The sequence below is a fragment of the Schistocerca americana genome, chromosome 1, assembly GCF_021461395.2.
Source record: "Schistocerca americana isolate TAMUIC-IGC-003095 chromosome 1, iqSchAmer2.1, whole genome shotgun sequence".
In the NCBI taxonomy this organism is placed as follows: Eukaryota; Metazoa; Arthropoda; class Insecta; order Orthoptera; family Acrididae; genus Schistocerca; species Schistocerca americana.
This window is the reverse complement of record NC_060119.1, coordinates 878,840,459-878,859,920: the sequence shown is the minus strand read 5'-3', so window position 1 is coordinate 878,859,920 and position 19,462 is coordinate 878,840,459. Positions and strand designations below refer to the sequence as shown.

General features: G+C 41.6%; 1 protein-coding gene across 1 annotated transcript in view; it reads right to left on the bottom strand.

Moving 5' to 3' along the window:
* Positions 1–446: 446 nt before the first annotated feature.
* LOC124547269 (protein lin-37 homolog) overlaps positions 447–19,462 on the bottom strand; it is a 42,508-nt gene continuing 23,492 nt past the window's right edge. Inside the window, exons 4-6 of the mRNA XM_047125095.1 lie at positions 13,327–13,516; positions 4,976–5,124; positions 447–1,186 (exon numbers count right to left, since the gene is read on the bottom strand). Of these exons, the coding sequence (XP_046981051.1) occupies positions 1,171–1,186; positions 4,976–5,124; positions 13,327–13,516 (355 nt within the window). The 3' untranslated portion in view covers positions 447–1,170. The remainder of the gene's footprint in view (positions 1,187–4,975; positions 5,125–13,326; positions 13,517–19,462) is intronic.

Here is a 19,462-nt window from a genome sequence, read left to right as displayed (position 1 = left end):
ATAGATTCTATGTTCACTGTCATGAAAGGTCAAGTGAGCCAGCTATTAGGCCAGAGGAAGACTAGACATAAAACCACCTAAGTCTGTGCCTGGTAAAGCACTGTAATGTTCAAACCATTTGTTTCATTCTGAGAAATGCTCTATTATTTTACAATGACACAATTACTTTATAATATCAGCTGTTTATGCAATGTATTCCTACGTTCATAATTTGCGATGGAATTACTTGAGTGAGGTTATATTTCTGGTTAAAAATAAAGAGTCAAACATGCACCAATCTTCTGAGCTTCCTTAATTTCTAATCATTTTACTGAATCGACCATAACAGAACGTTACCGAAATTACTTGTTACTAGTGTTGTCTTCTTATTTTAGCTGCAATTTTCTTGGCCCAATCACCAAAACAACTGTAAATTGTAAGGCATAAAAGAAAAAAAATGATGTAAAAACTTTTTAAATTTCAAATATATTTATACCATCTGAACAAAATTTTGAGTTCTATCTGAACACAATTAACATTTTAGCTGTTACTGTCTGGCAGTCACTCAAATTTCTGACAGTATTCTACATTCTAGTTTCATCACACACAGTAAGGTACACACATATACAACAATTACTATTAAATTGCGTACTTTACACAGTCCACTGATCATATAATTCTACAAAAATTTAATCTTGTGGGGGAAATAATAATTTAGAGGTGTGTCAGTTTTAGCTGTATTAAATATTTGGAGATCAAAGAATTGGTATTTCACCAGTGGAGAAAGAACAATCCTCAAAGAAATATGTTCATAAGTTGTTGAAAAAAGTAGAATGGAATATAGTATTGATATGAGTACTGATCACTATTCAGTGAGTAAAAGAGATGCTAAACATCAGAAAGGCACAAAAAATGATGAGTTCTGAAAATGGACTGCCTGAAGTTTACTTAGCGACTATGGATGCTTACTGTGTGTGTGTGTGTGTGTGTGTGTGTGTGTGTGTTCCTTAGCCACAGTTTATATATATATATAGTGTGCAAAGCGTACACAAGGATAGGGTAGCAGTTCTATGTGCACCATGTTGCTTTAAATGCGTCCTTTGTTCCTTCATACAAAAATCAGGATGACTGGTACTTAAGGTTGCACATCAACATATTTTTCTTTGTACAGTCCATGTCCTCCCTTTCATCTCAGAGATTCTGGGCCCTAAAATGAGAGGAAAAAAAATTATTACTAATGAATCATTTTTGAACTGCAGTTCACAACTTAACAATAAAGTAAACCATAACTATACACAGCACTACTGGTGCTCAACATGAGTTGGGATCCATCCAGTTTCTATAACCGTAGAATATGATAATTAAAAATAGTTAATAATACCAAACATGAAAATCTAAAAAAAAAAAAAAAAAAAAAAAACATATAATAGGAAAACATGTAAAACGACTTGGAGAGGCAGGTACTGCCATTTAAGGAACAATACAGCTTGGCAGACTGTCATTTGTTGTGTATATCAAAAAGCGCTCTATCACAGAACGTTGTTGTTTCTTGATATGTATCTCCACTACGTAGGATGGCAATTCTTCAGTTGATGGAAGCAGACAGCACTAATCATCAATCCTCTGCAGGTCTTCCTGCATTTTGTTACAGTCTTTTGGTATTGCAGCCTTCTTATAGATAACAGCATCATCTATGAACTGCCTGAGCCTCATAGAGCTACCAATGCTCTAGTTAGGGATTATTTCATTCTTTTGCAGTTATTCAGAATTTACACACTTTTTAACTTTGTCAAGTGATTTCCCAACTACATTTTCACTGTGAAGAATTGAAAACTTTTAATTCCAATGGCAACAGCTGGTGCATGGAGTCAAGTATGCCAACCAATCAAAATCTGGAAAATCTGGGGTGCTGTGGCAGCAGAATGACTCGATCTATATAGCTGAGAAAGAAAGTTCTACATAAATCTTCTGAAAAAATGCAGTTGTCTTTTCTTTCTACATTTTTGTTGCTGAAAGCAATAACTTCCTTTTGGATCTTGTTCACAATTTAGCTACTTTCACAAAGGTTCCATAACAGAGGAAGCTGTCGTGGAATAAGATTAGTGTGTACAATCTGTTCTGTAGAACTCATAAATTACAGTATTGTCAGGAGTATGAAGTTCCGGTTAGCATTGCTGGCTGGCACGCTGGGGATCACCAGTTCAAAGCTAATCATGAGCATATATTTGATACTCAGTATTTGTCAGTTTTAGAAAGCTCCAGACTTCTTATGTTTATAATTTTTACATACTCTGGAGCATTTTATGTTTCTGTAAATAGGAGCACCCTCCATCCAGAAGGCAGTTCTGTTCTGTCTGTATTTGGTGTCAGTAATTGTGGTATAGTCAATGGCTACACAGTGGCGCCCGCAGCTGCGTGGCCACGGTCTTTACGTCATACAGCCAACGGCCGGCACGCCCCGCTTATGTGCAGCTCTACACAGCTGTACAGCGCAGGCACGGGCCTCACACACTGAGTGCCTCCGCACTGTCATGGCAACCTTGGCCGGCGTCCTACAGAGAGATAGTTATGTGAGGCCGCGCCGCCAATCATAACAAGACACGACAAGCGGACTCGCCCTATATAGCCAGCCGCATACGCCGCCATGCCCGGCAGTCTCGTGTTGGGCTACCTATGTGCTACGTCGACGTCGCACTCCGGAACGACGCTACACTACGACTGTTTACCATACCGCACTTGGACTCTGCAGCCCAGTCGCTGCTCTTGATCAAGCACCAAGTTGTGTTGTTATTGTGGAACTGCTGGCAATAAACAGAATTTGGAACTCATGCCAATTGTTATTTGTTGTTTCTCCAATTACAGATACAACAGTAATAAAAATGCTTTCAGTGTGCTAAGTGTTCTACTTCACTGCAGAACCTGCACTCAGAGATCGACTCTATCCTGGTTATGACACGACATTTGGCGAGATGCTCGGTACTGATCCTGCTACCTCTCACACTGGTAACTGATTATGTTGAAAAGGTGCATCGATCTTCAGCACCAATCTACATCATCTTTCAAATGCACCTGAGACAGAACTTTACACCAACACTAGCGGTTCTAGTCCAAATTCAGGAAGGTGACAGCTTATGCTTCCAGAGAGATCTCAAAACCCAAGACATACCACTTCAGAACAAAGAATGTGTGCCTTGCAGTTGACTGGGCCATCAACAAGTTCTGGCCATACTTATTTTGCAAATTACCATCACTGTGATGCACACTGTTCTCTAAGCGGGTTGAATGGCCTGACGGATCCGTTGGGTCAACTGGCGAGATAGCACTTAAGCTTCAGGAGTATGACATCACAGTGGCATAAAAAGTGGACGCAAACATGAGCTGACAGCTTTTAAGGGAATCCTTTGACGTAACTGAGCAGTGTGGGTGAAATCTCAGTCATCACTGCTGCACTGAATGACACTCTGTTGAACAGAGTGGAGCTCCAGCACTGCTGAGAGCCACAGACGCCTTGAAGTAGGAGAAGTTGATCAAAGGAGAATTCCAATTAGTAACACTAAGAGGAGCTATGATCAATTACGATGTAAATGGTTCTCATCATGCCAGCTCTTCTACAGCTAGCTATCCTGAAAGTGCTTCCATGCCACTCCAACATGTGGTCACCTGGGATTCATGAATACTCTAAACAAAATCAGATGCACATATTACTGGACAGGTCCCTTGCAGTTTGTTAAGACTCTATGTGAGCCATCAACTTAAGCACTTGCCTTGACTACCTCCGGGACACATGATACGAAATCCAGCTGCAAAAGTGCCATTCAACCAGACTGGAATCGATGTCTTGGGGAGATTCTTGAAGTTGACAAATGGGAATCTATGGATAATAGTCTGCACTGATGGTCTCACTTTCTATGCTGTCATCGAAGCTCTATCAAATGCTGAAGCTCCAGAAATAGCAAAGTTCATTGTAGAAGGCATCATTTTGAAAGTTTTCCAGTTGCGATTAATATCAGAGGTAATTTCACATTGTTACATCACCTACACGATGATAAGTGCCTATCCTCAGCTAAAGAAAGGCCTAACAGAAGGCTATTAGACGTCTGCATACACCATAGTGAAGCAAAACACTATAGGCTTTACACTGTCCTTTCTGCTCTGAAGTTGTGAGGCTGAAACGATAATGGATACACGAAGTATAAAACTGGCTCAAATATGAACTCTGAACTCCTATAAGGACAAAGACCGCTAGAATGACAAACATCAACCAGTGGGATACAGCCCAGGAGGATTTTTATGCCTGTGGGGATAATGGGACTACTGGAAAAGTTACTAAAATGGTACTTTGGGCAGTACCATCTCCTATGTTGCTAATCAATGTCACATATGAAGTCAGGATTATGATCCATTGCCAAGCAGACAAAAGTGTAGAGATTCCATCCAAGTTCTGCATACAAAGTCCCAGAACATTAAGGTGCAAGCTGATTCTGAGGGCTTTTCTTTCAAAGAAACAGAAGACAGACTCAAAGACTGTGAATCTTAGATCTGAGACGCTACCTTCAAACATGACCTGAATGCAAGAATCCTCAAGCAAGGCCATAAAGAGGCACACTGACAAGTCTAGATCTGGGATGCAGTACTTGGCTCCAATAAAAAATAATAAAACCCAGGTCGCTGTTTCTCCAGCAGAGGGAGCAATGCCACAAGCCGAGCTGCATGCAGTAAGGAGCAGCAGTTATCACCACTAGCTGGCATGCTGCACACCACTAGTTCAAATCTGATTGTGAGCAAATATTCTTAGTGTTTGTCATTTCCAGATGGTTCTCAAAATTTCTTATGTTTGTAATGTCAGTAATGCATGTGTTTTTGGTGCCAAGTGCTGTACTTTACTGATGACCCTGTATTCAAATTTGGACTTGATTCTGGTTACAGTGTGACAATATTTATTTTAACAGAAGTACTACAGCAATAGAATCAAAATTCTGTGAAAATCTCTCCTTACCTTTTGAATATTGCTCTGAGAATATTGCCACTATCACCATATCGACTTTCATTATATTGAGCAGCTGCAATCCATTTTTTTCTTACAGCTGCCCAGCGAGTTAGATGTTCTTGCAATAGCATCTCCTTTGGCACAGCAGGCTGTATGTCCTATGTCATAAGAAAGTCAAATGTTAGGTCTGTCATAACAATGGACTTAAAATTTATATTTGTAAAATATGTCGCATCTACAGTACATACAGATGTACTTCACGCATGGATGTTTATTACGATACTCAATTTACTGCACATTACTGGATATTATCATAAGCTTAAGAGAATAAGCAGCTGCTGAGTCCAATCATTTATTCTATGCATCACATGAAAGTGAAACTTTCTTAAGGTGAAATATGCTTAGAACAGGAAAAGTAAAATGAAGCCAGGTTCACACACAACTAATGTGATGCCATTACTTGGGGCATTTCGTAGCGGCACTGTGAACTACCGTTCACACAGGACATCACAAATTCTACGAGATGCACAGCTTTCAATATGGCATCAACTGAAATCATAATATGTGAGGGTATTAATATTATAGTGCAGGTTACGGCATTACAGCTGTGGTAAGAGTTAAATACGAGGAAGACAAAACGCAAATGTTGGCTCCAAAAATACATTTTGCACAGGGATAAATCAGGAGCCATTCCATATGAAATCATGCAACATAACCTTATTTTCAAATGTTTTCCTAATCAAAAACAGCAATGACACTTAGATCAAATGTTGTCAAATCTTGTGCTGGAAAAGAACTGAAGTAAGTGATTTCCAATTTAAGTTCTGATAAATATGTGCACCCAGAAAGTTTGAACAAACTGTTTAAAGTATTTCCTTTCCCCATTCATACTGCTAAGGATATATCCCACCTTGTACAGAACTGAATGAATTGTATTTTTTGTAAGTTCAATGATAGACCATTTACTGAGAACCAATCAACAATACTTCTGAATATATCTTTTATTGTTCCTCATGCTGCCACAGCTCTGCTCAGCTTGGTTATGATGCTTGCATCAGCGGCTAAGAGCACAATGTGCACTCTATCAGAATAAGATGGTAGGTCATTTATATAGTGGAAGAGGAATACAAAGAATTGAACCCTGTGACATGCCAGTAGTAGTTTGTCCCGTAATTTTGAGAGCTGCAAGCGCTCCCTAGCATGGGCCTTTGCTTCCTAACAGTTAAAAATGAAGTGAACCACTTAGTCATTGAACCTCTAAAGCCATGAACTTCAACTCTCTCCAAAAGTATGTTGTGATGTCTCAGAAAGATCTGAAAAAATCGTGGTATGTGAAACCTTATAATACATTTACACACATCAAAAACAGTTTTGCATCACTCCGGTTCCCAGAATTCGAGAAGACAGACGTTGACTGTGACTGTGGATATTGTATTACAGACACAGTCCCTTTGACTGTCAGAGACGTCACTAAACCACCCCAAGATGTAAACAACCATGCACGAGGAGCGCCTATTAGACGGAGGGGGTCTAGTAATTCCACCAGGAAGGAGGTACATGGCTTGTGTTGTCTGTAGTTCAACCATGCCTAGACAGTCAATACCACAGTCCGCATTGTTACTTTGTGCCAGGAAGAGATCTCAACAAGGGAAGTGTCCAGGCATCTCAGACTGAACCAAAGCGATGTCGTCAGACATGGAGGAGATACAGAGAGACAAGAACTGCCCAAGACTACTACTGCAGTGGATAACTGCTACCTATGGATTATGGCTCGGAGGAACCCTGACAGCAAAGTCACCATGCTGAATAACGCTGTTCGTGCAGCCACAGACGTCATGTTATGACTCAAACTGTGCACAGGCTGCATGATGCGCAACTTCACTCCCGACGTCAATGGCGAGGACCATCTTTGCTATCACGACACCATGCAGCAAGGTACAGATGGGCCTAACATACCGAATGGACCGTTCAGGATTGGCATCATGTTCTCTTCGCCAATGAGTGTCACATAGGCCTTCAACCAGAGGCAATCCAGTCAGGCTGAACACCTTACACACAGTCCAGCAAGGAGGAGGTTCCCTGCTGTTTTGGGGTGGTATTATGTGGGACCAACATATGCCACTGGTGGTCATGGAAGGCGCTGTAATGGCTGTACGTTACGTGAATGCCATCCTCCAACTGGCAGTGCAACAGTATCGTCAGCATATTGGCGAGGCATTCATCTTCATGGACGAAAATTCGAGCCCCATCGTACACATCTTGTGAATGACTTCCTTCACGATAGCGACATCACTTGACTAGAGTGGGCAGCATGTTCTCCAGACATGAACCCTAACAACCATGTCTGGGATAGATTGAAAAGGGCTGTTTATGGACGACATGACCCACCAATCACATGCCAAATCGCCGTTGAGGAGTGGGACAATCTTGACCAACAGTGCCTTGATGAACTTGTGGATTGTATGCCACAATGAATACAGGCAAGCATCAATGCAAGAGGACGTGCTACTGGGCATTAGAGGTACCAGTATGTACAGCAATCTGGACCACCATGTCTGAAGGTCTCGCTGTATGGTGGTACAACATGCAATGTGTGGTTTTCATGAGCAATAAAAAGGGCACAAATGATGATTATGTTGACCTCTATTCCAATTTTCTGTACAGGTTCCAAAACTCTCAGAACCGAGGTGATGCAAAACTTTTTTTGATGTGTGTATTTTAATACGTTGTCAGCGAAATAGCAGGTGGCATGTCAGTGTTTCTGGAAACCAAATTGCTACCGATTCAACTGCCGGGGCTGAAAACTTGATGCCCAAGGTATCATGGCATTCTCCATACATCTATGTCTATGTCTATACTCTGCAAACCACTGTGAGGTGCATGGCAGAGTTTACGTCCCATTATACTAGTTACTAGGGTTTCCTTCTGTTCCATTCACGCATGGAATGTGGGAAGAATGATAATGTGAATGCCTCTGTGTGTCCAGAACTTATTCTAATCTTATCCTCACTATCCCTATGAGAGCGATACATAGGGGGTTGTAGTATATTCCTAGTCATCATTTGAAGCCATTTCTTGAAACGTTCTTAATACACTTTCCCGGTATAGTCTATGTCTATCTTCAAGATTCTTACAGTTCAGTTCCTTCACTGTCTCTGTGACACTCTTCCATGGATTAAACAAACATGTGACCATTCTTGCTGCCATTCTCTGTACACGTTCAATATCCCCCGTTAGTCCTATCTGGTATGGGTACGACACAACTGAGCAATGTTCTAGAGCTGGTCACACAAGTGATTTTTAAGCAATATCCTTTGTAGACTGATTGCACTTCCCCAGTATTCTACCAATTAAGTGAAGTCTACCACCTGCTTTACCCATGACTGAACCTATGTGATCATTCCATTTCATATCCCTACAAAGTATTAAACCAATATATTTGTATGGGTTGGCTGATTCCATCAGTGACTTACTGATATGAAAGTCAAAGGATACTACGTTTTTTTCGTTTTTTGATGTGCAAAATTTTACCTTTCTGAACATTTAGAGAAAGTTGCCAATCTCTGCACCACATTGAAATATTATCAAGATCTAACTGAAGATTTATGAAGCTTCTTTCAGATAGTACTTCATTATAGATAATTACATTGTGGTGTCACCGCCAGACACCACACTCGCTAGGTGGTAGCCTTTAAATCGGCCGCGGTCCATTAGTATACGCCGGACCCGCGTGTCGCCACTGTCAGTAATTGCAGACCGAGCGCCACCACATGGCAGGTCTAGAGAGACGTCCTGGCACTCGCCCCAGTTGTACAGACGACTTTGCCAGAAGGGGATCACTGACAATTACGCTCTCAATTGCCGAGACAATAGTTAGCCTAGCCTTCAGCTACATTTGCTACGACCTAGCAAGGCGCCGTATTCAATTGCTAATTAATATTATGAAGCATGTATCATCAAGAGCGATGTTCTACAATTATGGATTAAAGTTAAGTATTCCAGAAGCTACGTACTTTTCTTTATAGCATTCATTACGTATCCTGTTTCAGACCTCACGCCAGCCTGCGTTAGTTTAAGCGCGTGCCTTTCGGCTTCCTCTCATTGTGTCTAGGCTGTCTTGCCTAGACACAACATACATCATCTGCAAAAAGTCTGATTTTACTATTAATTTTGTCTGCAAGGTCAATAATACATAATATGAATAGCCAGGGTCCCAACACATTTCCCTGGGGCACGCCCAATGTTATGTAGAATGTGAGAAGCTTCTGGAATATTCTGCATCTGCTGCCATTGTTTATTGGCAGTCTAACTTCCCTTTCTACATCCAGTACTTACCAACATGCTGTGCCTTGTAAATAACCATAATATCTGTGTTTTACGCTAAGTGAAATTTCAGTCTTCTTTGTCGTCACTAGGGCTGGAGGCTGCAGGTGGCAGAAGGATAGTGGAGAGTGCAACGGGGGTGGCAATGGGTAAGCGCACCACTACAAGTGGAGGTCCATACCCGGAGAAATGTCGTCACCAACCCTGCCATCCGACTGGCCAGATGCCAGACGACCATGACAGTGATTTCATGATAGTGTGTGGATGTAACTGATTCGCATTGCGGGTCATATGCTCCCTATCCACATCCACCACAAACAACTGGCAACCTTTGTGGTCCACCATAACACATGGCAGCCAAAGGAGCGGCCTTAACAGCAGCTCTGGGAGGAAATTGTGGTGGGCTGCAGCAGTCCATGGCATGCAACTAAGGGTGCAACAAATCCAGGAGACCTTGCGGCTGGTGTTCACGCGAACGTTCCACCAGGCTGCACCTGTGGACCACTGTCATCTAAACAATGCATCATTATGAGGAGAAGCAGACACTGACTTCTTCATTTGGGTCTTAAAGGTACAAACAAAACAGTTCACCTCCAAGTTAGAAGCGGGGTAAAACAGGGCGGTAGTCAGATGCTGGATATCATTGTGAATGCAGAAGTCTTCAAACTCCCATGACACAAACTGCCTACCATTATCGGACATGAGGATCCTCGAGCTTCTTCAATGGCTAAAATAACGGACAATGTGCAAACAGTGGCAGTCATCGATGTGGAGGAGATCTTGGTTAAGTACAGGAAATTGAACAATATCTCGACCAGTAACAACCATGCGCTGACCAAAAAAGGAGCTGTGCAATATATGAGCACACTGTCCCAACGGTGCCCCAGGACCGCCCAAGGAATGAACTAGCACAGTAGTACAGACTGATTTTGTGCATAGGCCCCACAGGTCTCCACCAAAAGTACTGTGTCACAATCGACCATTGGCCAGTAGACACGACGTCGCACCAACGACATAATAGAGCCATATCCATTGCAATACACACAGTACCTGGAGTATGCAAGGGCACCACACCACTGGTATGACCTTTCAACAGCACAGCTCCTCCGTGGCAAGTAGGAAGACTCTCTGGATAACATTGAGCTGATCACATTAGAGGAGAAACATATGCCATGTCCAATCCGCTCCCAAAGAGAGGCACTACAGCTGACCCATCTGGGACGCCAAAATGATTTTCCATAGAAGCAGTCAGCACCCACGGCTGTTGTGACCTCTCGTGCTGTCAACGGAAACTCCAACAATGTGTGCTGCAAGGCACCATCCATCGTGAACGTGAGAGTCTCCTGCTGATTGAACTGTAGCTGCGACAGCACATCAGCATTGGCATGCTAGGCGGTGGTGTGGTAATGAATGTCTTAACAATAGTTACTGAGAAAGAGGGTCCACCATTGCCATCAGTGGCCAGTCCTATCATGCAGTTTGGAACAAGGGTCAAATAAAGAAACCAGCAGTTTGAGGTCAGTGATGAGGAGGAACGATGCTCCATATAAGAAAATGTGAAACTTTTTAACACTGAAAATAACAGCTAGCACCTCCTTTTACAACTGTGAATAATTACGCATGCCAGCAGAAAGCATCTTCGATGCGTAAGTGATGGGCTATTTGGTGCCATCCTAGTTCTGATGGGACAGGACTGCACCAATGCCATACTGGGATGTGTTACGGGCCAGGATTAAAGGATTACCTGGTGTGAAAGAAACCACACAGGGCACAGAACACAAACACTGCTTGAGAGACTGAAAAGCCACCTGAAAATCTGTAGAAAAGATAAAGTTTAACACCCTTCTGGCGAAAAAGGAAACAGGATGACAGATGTGCATGGCCAGGGAAAAGAACTGAGCATAGCTCAAAATCTTACTCAAAATAGACCGGAGCTGCACTGGCAAGCTGATGATGGCAGTGATGTCGTCGTCCATGGGAACGAGGACATCTTTGGTAGGCACATGTCCAAAAAAATGCCTCTTTGGAGAGAAAAACTGCACTTTTCCAGCTTGCAATAAAGAACATTTTCCAGGAGGTGCTGTAAAACTGATTGAAGGTTTCGTAAATGCTCCTCTACGGTAGGGCCCTTCACCCAGATGTCATCAAGGTAATTGATGCAATGGGAAATGCCCTAAATCAACTGCCCCAAATAGTGTTCATAAATTCCTGGTATACATGAGACTCTGAAAATCAAGTGATTAATTCCAAAAGGTAAGTGATTAAACTGGTAAAGCCCAAACAGGGTGTTGAGGACCAAGAAAGTCCAAGAGGCTGCGTTCAGCAGCAACCGTAGGCTGCACGAGTTTATGTGTGAAAAATATTGGCCCTCCAACAACTTTGCCAACACCTTTACCTTGCACACTGACCACCTGTTTAAAATCACTGGACTAGCACACGGCACTGTTGAGTTTTTGAATTACTACCAAAAGGGTAGTCAACTATCTCAATGGAGTAAGAGAGATTGAGCACTGATCCTGCCAACACTGCAACTCAGCCTTTATCTTCTTTCGTGCATGGCAAAGGGAATGGGGCCAGCAGCTTAACAGAAACAGCCCACAGTTTTCTCCAATAGTGGGCAGTATGACCACAGTAAGGAGTCCAAATCATGATAATGTACCTCGTCAACAATTTGGAAGCCAAAAACAGAAAAAGCACAAGCCCAAAAACATTTTGTGCCAACGATGAATTGACCACTAACAATGTAAGTCGCTGTTCCCCATTCTCATAAAGTGCGGAGACAGAGAATTCCCCCCACAAAAGAATGCAGTATTTACTATAAGACGCATCCCAACTATGCAACTATGGGCACTCCAAGAGCCTGCACGTATCTTAATTAATGAGGCTGACCATCACTCCCACTTCACCTGGAAATTCAACCAGCCACCTCCCCACAAATGTTAACAAAATACACTGGGATGAACGTGTGAAGGCTGCCCCATGAGCCCAGTGAAATCACAGGGTCATGCAATATCTGACTTGCACTTGGTGACTGTCACAAACAGCTGCCAAATGGCCTATGTGACAGCATACCCCACACAAGGCTTCTACATACAGTCAGTCTCGCTGAACCTGCAACAAATGACAACAGGAAGAGGACTGCTAGCTCACCAAACAAGCAGAAGAAGAATTATGCTGAGGATCTGAAAACCGCCAAGAGCGGGAAGCATGATGCTGTGACTGTCGCGCATTCGCCGAGTTTGGTGTGGGTGAAGGCAGACAGTGAAGCAAGGCCACTGTGCTGAAGTTGACAGTGTCAACACAATGTAATTTGGCGGTGGTGGGGCCACTGGGTTTACCACTTGGGGCCATTTTCCGTGCACAGGTAATTGAGCCACCTCCCAATTACAAGAAAGGATGTCCGCTGCCGTCGCCATCGGCTCATGAGTCTCCAATCTGGGCAACATTGGCTAAAAAAGGGTCAGACAGGGTCAACATCATTGTCTTAACCTCAAGATGCTAACCAGGCTAGTGAGTCTGCATAAGAGGTAGCACATTTAGGACACAAAATGACACTTGCAAGAGAGAGCCTGCAAATCAGTGATCCAGGCTGCAAACAACTGTCCAGATCACTTGTGGGGCAGGGTTAACTGCAACCATTCTGTCACCACACGGGTTTCATGTCCAAAATACTGTATCACCAAGTGACAAACCTCACCAAAGGGGAGTTTCTCGAGCTCAGTGTCAGGCTCAATTTTGATTACTTCGTATAAACCCACTCTGATGGACTACAGCAAGGCTGCCTTATATACTGGATCGTTGATATTCCTTGCCTGGCAGTGCACCAAGAATGGGCGCAAGTAATTCTCCCACCTTTCTGTAGACTCACTGAAACCAGCAAGCAATGTCAGGGCCAATGGGGATGGAGTTACATTCAAGTTAAGCATGTTCAAACACACAGACACAATGATTTTAGAGTTTTATTATTAATATAGATCTTATTTATTACACAACATGTCAATGCTACAGTAGTAATATGTACTGCAATTAACACTCACATAATCAAGAATAATATCCTCTGTACATTCCCTGGGTAACGGTGATGGTATTCGAATGTTGACTTGATAGTTCTTTTGGTCTAACTGCAGGGGTTCTGGAGGAGGCATCTTGTACATGTTGCGTACAGGATCCTTTGCATTTTGTTCCATTACATCCTCCGAAGGTGGTTCTGGCGTAGGTGTTCGCATCCTACAATGTAAATCACATCATCACTACAGCTGTCAGGGATTCTAACTTCTATTAGCTAGAAAGTTAACTGCTAAGTAGAGAGAGAAAAATCATTGCCACTCCTGCATAACTATGTTTGAACACAAACCATAAATATCATGCAAAAATGTATGTGTACTCAGTGCTCGCCAGTTATCATGCGCTAATGTACTAGGGCACACTGTAAATATTGCACTAAAATTATGTCATTTCTCTTGGGAAGCAAGCCAGTAATTTCACTAAAATTATGCTATTTCCCATTGAGTGCAAGAAAGAAATTACACTAAAATTAAGAATTTCTCTCGGAAGGCATGCTGGAACACAAATAAAATGGATGAAAACATGTTCTGTTCTGTAGTGCTCTCTCCATGATGATTTGAAATCAGTGTCTACTGCTGAAATGATGGTCACCCTTTGTACACAGCGAAGGGACACAGCTGCCTGTTTTTGATTGCGCATGCTCTGATGTTATGTCATCCCTTCTAGCACTATGAGTGCTATGTTGCTCACAGCACCAGGTCAGTATTTTTCTTTGAAAGTGTTTGTGTAACATATCGTGTAAGAACAGAGTATGAGGAATTTTTGGGGAGCAGTTAACCTAACAGTGCCGTGTCCGAGTGATCAAGTACTCTTACTAGCAATTTGGTGGGTCAGGTTCAATTCTCACTTCTAACATGATTATTTTCATTTTATTTTATTCTTTGCCATGTTAATGATTAATTACAAAATTCAAATATATTTAAACTTCAATTTATTTATGTAAAAATAATATATCCAATTTACTTTCAATTAATATCCTTATAAGTCAAAAGGTTATAGGGCACTAAATTGTAGCACATTGGTAAAATTTTGCACAAGCCACCACTGTGTGTACTATTATGATTTTTCTACACTAACAAGGGAACCTCCCTATCGCACCCCCCTCAGATTTAGTTATAAGTTGGCACAGTGGATAAGCCTTGAAAAACTGAACACAGATCAATCGAGAAAACAGGAAGAAGTTGTGTGAAACTATGAAAAAATAAGCAAAAAATACAAACTGAGTAGCCCATGCGAAGATAGGAAACATCAAGGATAATGCAAGCACATGAGCGCCGTGGTCCCGTGGTTAGTGTGAGCAGCTATGGAACAAGAGGTCCTTGGTTCAAGTCTTCCCTCGAGTGAAAAGTTTTTCTTTATTTTCGCAAAGTTATGATCTGTCCGTTCGTTCATTGACGTCTCTGTTCACTGCAATAAGTTTAGTGTCTGTGTTTTGCGACCGCACCGCAAAACCGTGCGATTAGTAGACGAAAGGCGTCTCCAATGGGAACCGAAAACATTTGATCGCAAGGTCATAGGTCAACCATCCCATAGGAAAACACGTCTGATATATTCTATACGACACTGGTGATGGCATGTGCGTCACATGACAGGAATATGTTGTCGACCCACCTAACTTGTACACTTGGCGAATGGGTAAAAAGATTCTTCTACCTTGCCCGATTTAGGTCTTCTTGTGGATGTGATAATCACTCCCAAAAAAGTGATGAAAACATAAGAGTTTGTCACATAAACTGCAATAAATGAATGCAACAGTTTCACGGTCGCACAGTTTTCGCTGTGCTCTGTCAAAACATGTTTTTAACGTTTTCAAATTTTTCCGTGTATAGACCGTCAAATCCTGCATATGTCCAAGCAAATCTGAACATGTCCTGGAATTTTGGAGAGTGAAGCTGATTATGTGTGAGTGCCTGAACTTTGATAATTGTATGAAAATAAAAAATTAAACTTTTCGCTCAAGGGAGGACTTGAACCACGGACCTCTTGTTCCGCAGCTGCTCACGTTACCCACGGCACCACGGCACTCGTGAGCTCACATTATCCTTGATGTTGCCTATGTTGCGCATGGACTACTCAGTTTGTATATTTTGCTTATTTTTTTCATTGTTCCACACAACTTCTTCCTGTTTTCTTGATTGATCTGTGTTCAGTTTTGCAAGGCCTATTGACTGTGCCAACTTATAACTAAATCTCAGGGGGGTGCGATGGGGAGGTTCCCTTGTAATAATGTGTTAATAGTCTGACCATGTTTATATACAAGGGCCGTTTGAAAAGTTCGTGCCAAAATAAAAACTACTAACGTGTTTGGGGGTAAACCTTTATTATTTTTCAACATAGTCTCCTATTAGACTTATACACTTTGTCCAACACTGTTCTAATTTGTTGATCCCTTCCGAATAATAGGAATTGTCCAAGTCTGCAAAATAGCTATTAGTTGCTGCAATCACCTCCTGGTTTGAATAAAATCTTTGTCCCGCCAGCCATTTCTTCAAATTGGGGAACAAATAGTGGTCCGAGGGGGCCAAGTCTGGAGAATAGGGGAGGGGGAGGGGGGGGGATGTGAAATGAGTTGGAATCCTATTTCCATTAATTTTGTGACCACAACTGCTCAGGTGTGTGCTGGTGCACTGTCATGATGGAAAAGGAAATTTTTGCGGTCCAACTGCCGGCGTTTTTCTTGTAGCTTGGTTTTCAAATGGTCCAATAACGATGAATAATATACACCTGTAATAGTTTTACCATTTTCCAGATAGTCGACGAGGATTATCCCTTGCGAATCTCAGAAGAAAGTCACCATAACCTTTCTGGCCGAAGGAGTGGTCTTTGCCTTTTTTGGTGCAGATTCTCCCTTGGTAACCCATTGTTTAGATTGTTGTTTGGTCTCAGGAGTATAGTAATGTATCCATGTTTCATCCACAGTGACGAAACAATGCTCAAAGTCCTGCGGATTCTTCCTGAACAGCTGCAAACCATTCTTGCAACACTTCACACGATTCCATTTTTTGTCAAGTGTGAGTATTCGCGGAACCCATCTTGCAGATAGCTTTCTCATGTCCAACTGATTATGCAATATATTATGTAGCCGTTCATTCGATATGCCCACAGCACTAGCAATCTCACGCACCTTAACTCTTCTGTCTTCCATCACCATATCATGGATTTTACCAATGATTTCTGGAGTCGTAACCGCCACAGGGTGTCCAGAACGTTCAGCATCATTTGTGCCCATATGGCCACTCCGAAATTTTTGAAACCACTTATAAACTGTTCCAATCGAAGATGCAGATTCACCGTAATCTTTATCAAGCTTCTCTTTAGTCCCCTGAGCATTTTGCCTTTTATAAAGTAGTGTTTAATCACCACACAAAATTCTTTTTCGTCCGTTTTTTGACAATAACTCGACTTCTTTGATTCACACGAATGCCAAATGAAAGAAATAGACCACTATGGCTGAAACTTGGTGTGCATTCTTTCCAAAGATGCTACTAACTAAACATGACCTCGATACGCGCCGGTGGTGCCACCTCTCGGACTTTGCACATACTTTTCAAACGCCCATAGTATTAGCAACATTAATTCGACATTAATGCAATAGTTACCTTCTACAGGTGACCTCATGAGCCAAAAACTGATTCATTAAATAAATTAATACTGGAGAACATCGAAAATTTGTGTTATAAACAACTCAGTTATCTCTATCTATATGATTAAGGTTATCTTGAATGAAGACAAAGTTCAGTTTTGCATTGCCAATGTTTTTCACAACCCAAGCTGATTTGCAAATTGGGGCTGAGGTATTCTGTCCACTCCTTCTCTTGTGTATTATCAAATATTATGCACTTAAATGGACTGTTCTTTCAGATACCTCAAGTGTGGCAACCAACAAATTGTTTGATTAGGCATAAGGCCAATGGCATCTTCAGTTTCATTTCTGGAAATGTAAAAACAAGACACACACAGAGAAAAAGTACACAGATTTCTTTTCAGTGTAAAATCTAGTACCAGTATTGTCTGCCCATTTCTCCAGCCTCTTAACGATCAGTTGTAAATTCTGAGAGATAACTGAGGTTTGAAGAAGAGAAGAAGATTGCAACATCAACCACAAATAAGGAACTCCTTATTATTGATGTTACACTACCAATGGCTTTAAAAAAAAGTTTCATATTTTCTTTGCCACTGTCAAAGTGAGGCGGTTGTGGCAGACGGAAAGTTATTGGAGGGGTTTGCCGATTCCCTTGGGTGGACTTCAAATGTAATATTTTCTTTTCATATTGAGTTCCTTGGTACAACATTCTCCTTCAATGGTGATCATCATTGCTTAATTGTAATGAAGACGGCTTGACTTTGCTCCATGTCTGCAGAGATGAATTTGTGGTTTCAGGGGTATCCTGTGAGTATTGACGTTGGTTTGGGGAGTGGGGTGGGGGGTGGGTGAGACCACTGCCTTTACAGCAACTTCAAAATGCTTTTGTACATGCAAGTTTTTGCAGCAATTTAAGTTGGTAAAGTATGTATTGAGGAATCCTTTTACAAATTGCTGTTTAGTTACTGAAGAACGATATTACAAAGCTTAGTGCTTTCTGAGAATACAAAAAAACGTAAAGTTTTACTTCCCAATGAGGCATTCTTCTTGTGACTTAATTCCTCAAATTTTTTTTCATTAATATATAATCGACAGTAAAGATTGTAAACAGCAGGATTGTTTTTGCAGTTCAAAGAAAATGGAAAACCTGAGCAAGAGTGTCCATCATCACGTACTGTTTGACCACATTTTCCACGTCACACATCCATTGCTTGCTGTGGTGGTGTCTCATTTGAAATAGTGCATTGGGTTAGTGATACATGACGTTGCTACCAGGTGAATGAACTCAGGTAACTGAAATGTGTGAATAAATGTTTCACAGTAAATCACATCAACAACTTCCTTACTAAAATTGAGTGTGTTGTCTTATTCATTACAGTCCAGGCATTTTTCATGCACTTTTTCTGGGGACTATATCTCTTTAGACTGGAGTGATTTAACTACAGAGCTATTCAAAAAGAAGGAACAGATTACAAACATTCATTGCTTCCAAACTACAAAAGATAGAAACACAATTCGAATGTTCATGGAAAGAGAAAAGTTCAAATCATTAAGCATTCAATGCCAGCACCATGTATTTCTTGACAAATATCAAACTGGTGGCTCGTTTCCTGCCACACACAAAGCAGGGATCTGTCATCATCAAATTTACAGCTTCAACTATGCAATGCTGCAGACATAGGGGAGATAAAAGTGCTGTCTTTTATGTAATCTCACAGATAAAAGTCACAAGGTGTGAGGTCTGGAGACCTGGGGGGCCATCAGCAATGAAGTTCATCCTCTGCTTCTCCTCTTCCAATCCAACGTCCTGGAATGGTGTCATTTAGGTAACGTCAGACGAACTTACAGAATTTCTCTAAGCATGTTCAATGTGTCAGGCATAGAGGGGGATAAAAACACAGTCTTTCACATAACCTCACAGATAAAATGCACAAGGTGTGGGGTCTGGAGCCCACTGGTGATGAAGTTCAGCTTCTGCTCCTCCTCTTTCAATCCAATGTCCTGAAATTGTATCATTCAGGTAATATCAGATGAGCTTACAGAATTTTTCCAAGCACATCCGGCATTACCTGAGTTGATCCAAACAGAGCCCCACTTATCTGAACAAGACTTATTGAACAGGGTGTAGCAAGTGCCTCAGAAGTTGCCAACTATCAAATGTTTCATTTGAACTGCCTCCCTCCCATTCTCATAAAGCACATCTTACAGAGGTTGAGGTAATTTTTAATAAAATTTTGTACAGTCCTCTCGCAATAGAGGCACGTTAGTCAAGACACCAATCCCCGAGACTCAGGAAATTGCACCACCATCCAGTACAGTAGCACCCAAGGCACACATGTGGCTTACTTAATAAAATAGAATATTTTAGAATAGAACCTAACAAGCATTACTCTCCCATTTCACTTCAAATCAATGGCTGATACTGGCTAAATATTATGCAAAATATGACAATGGATGGCACTCAACCACTTCTAATAATACCACATTATTTAAAGTTGCAATCATAAATTGGGTTAGATGTTACT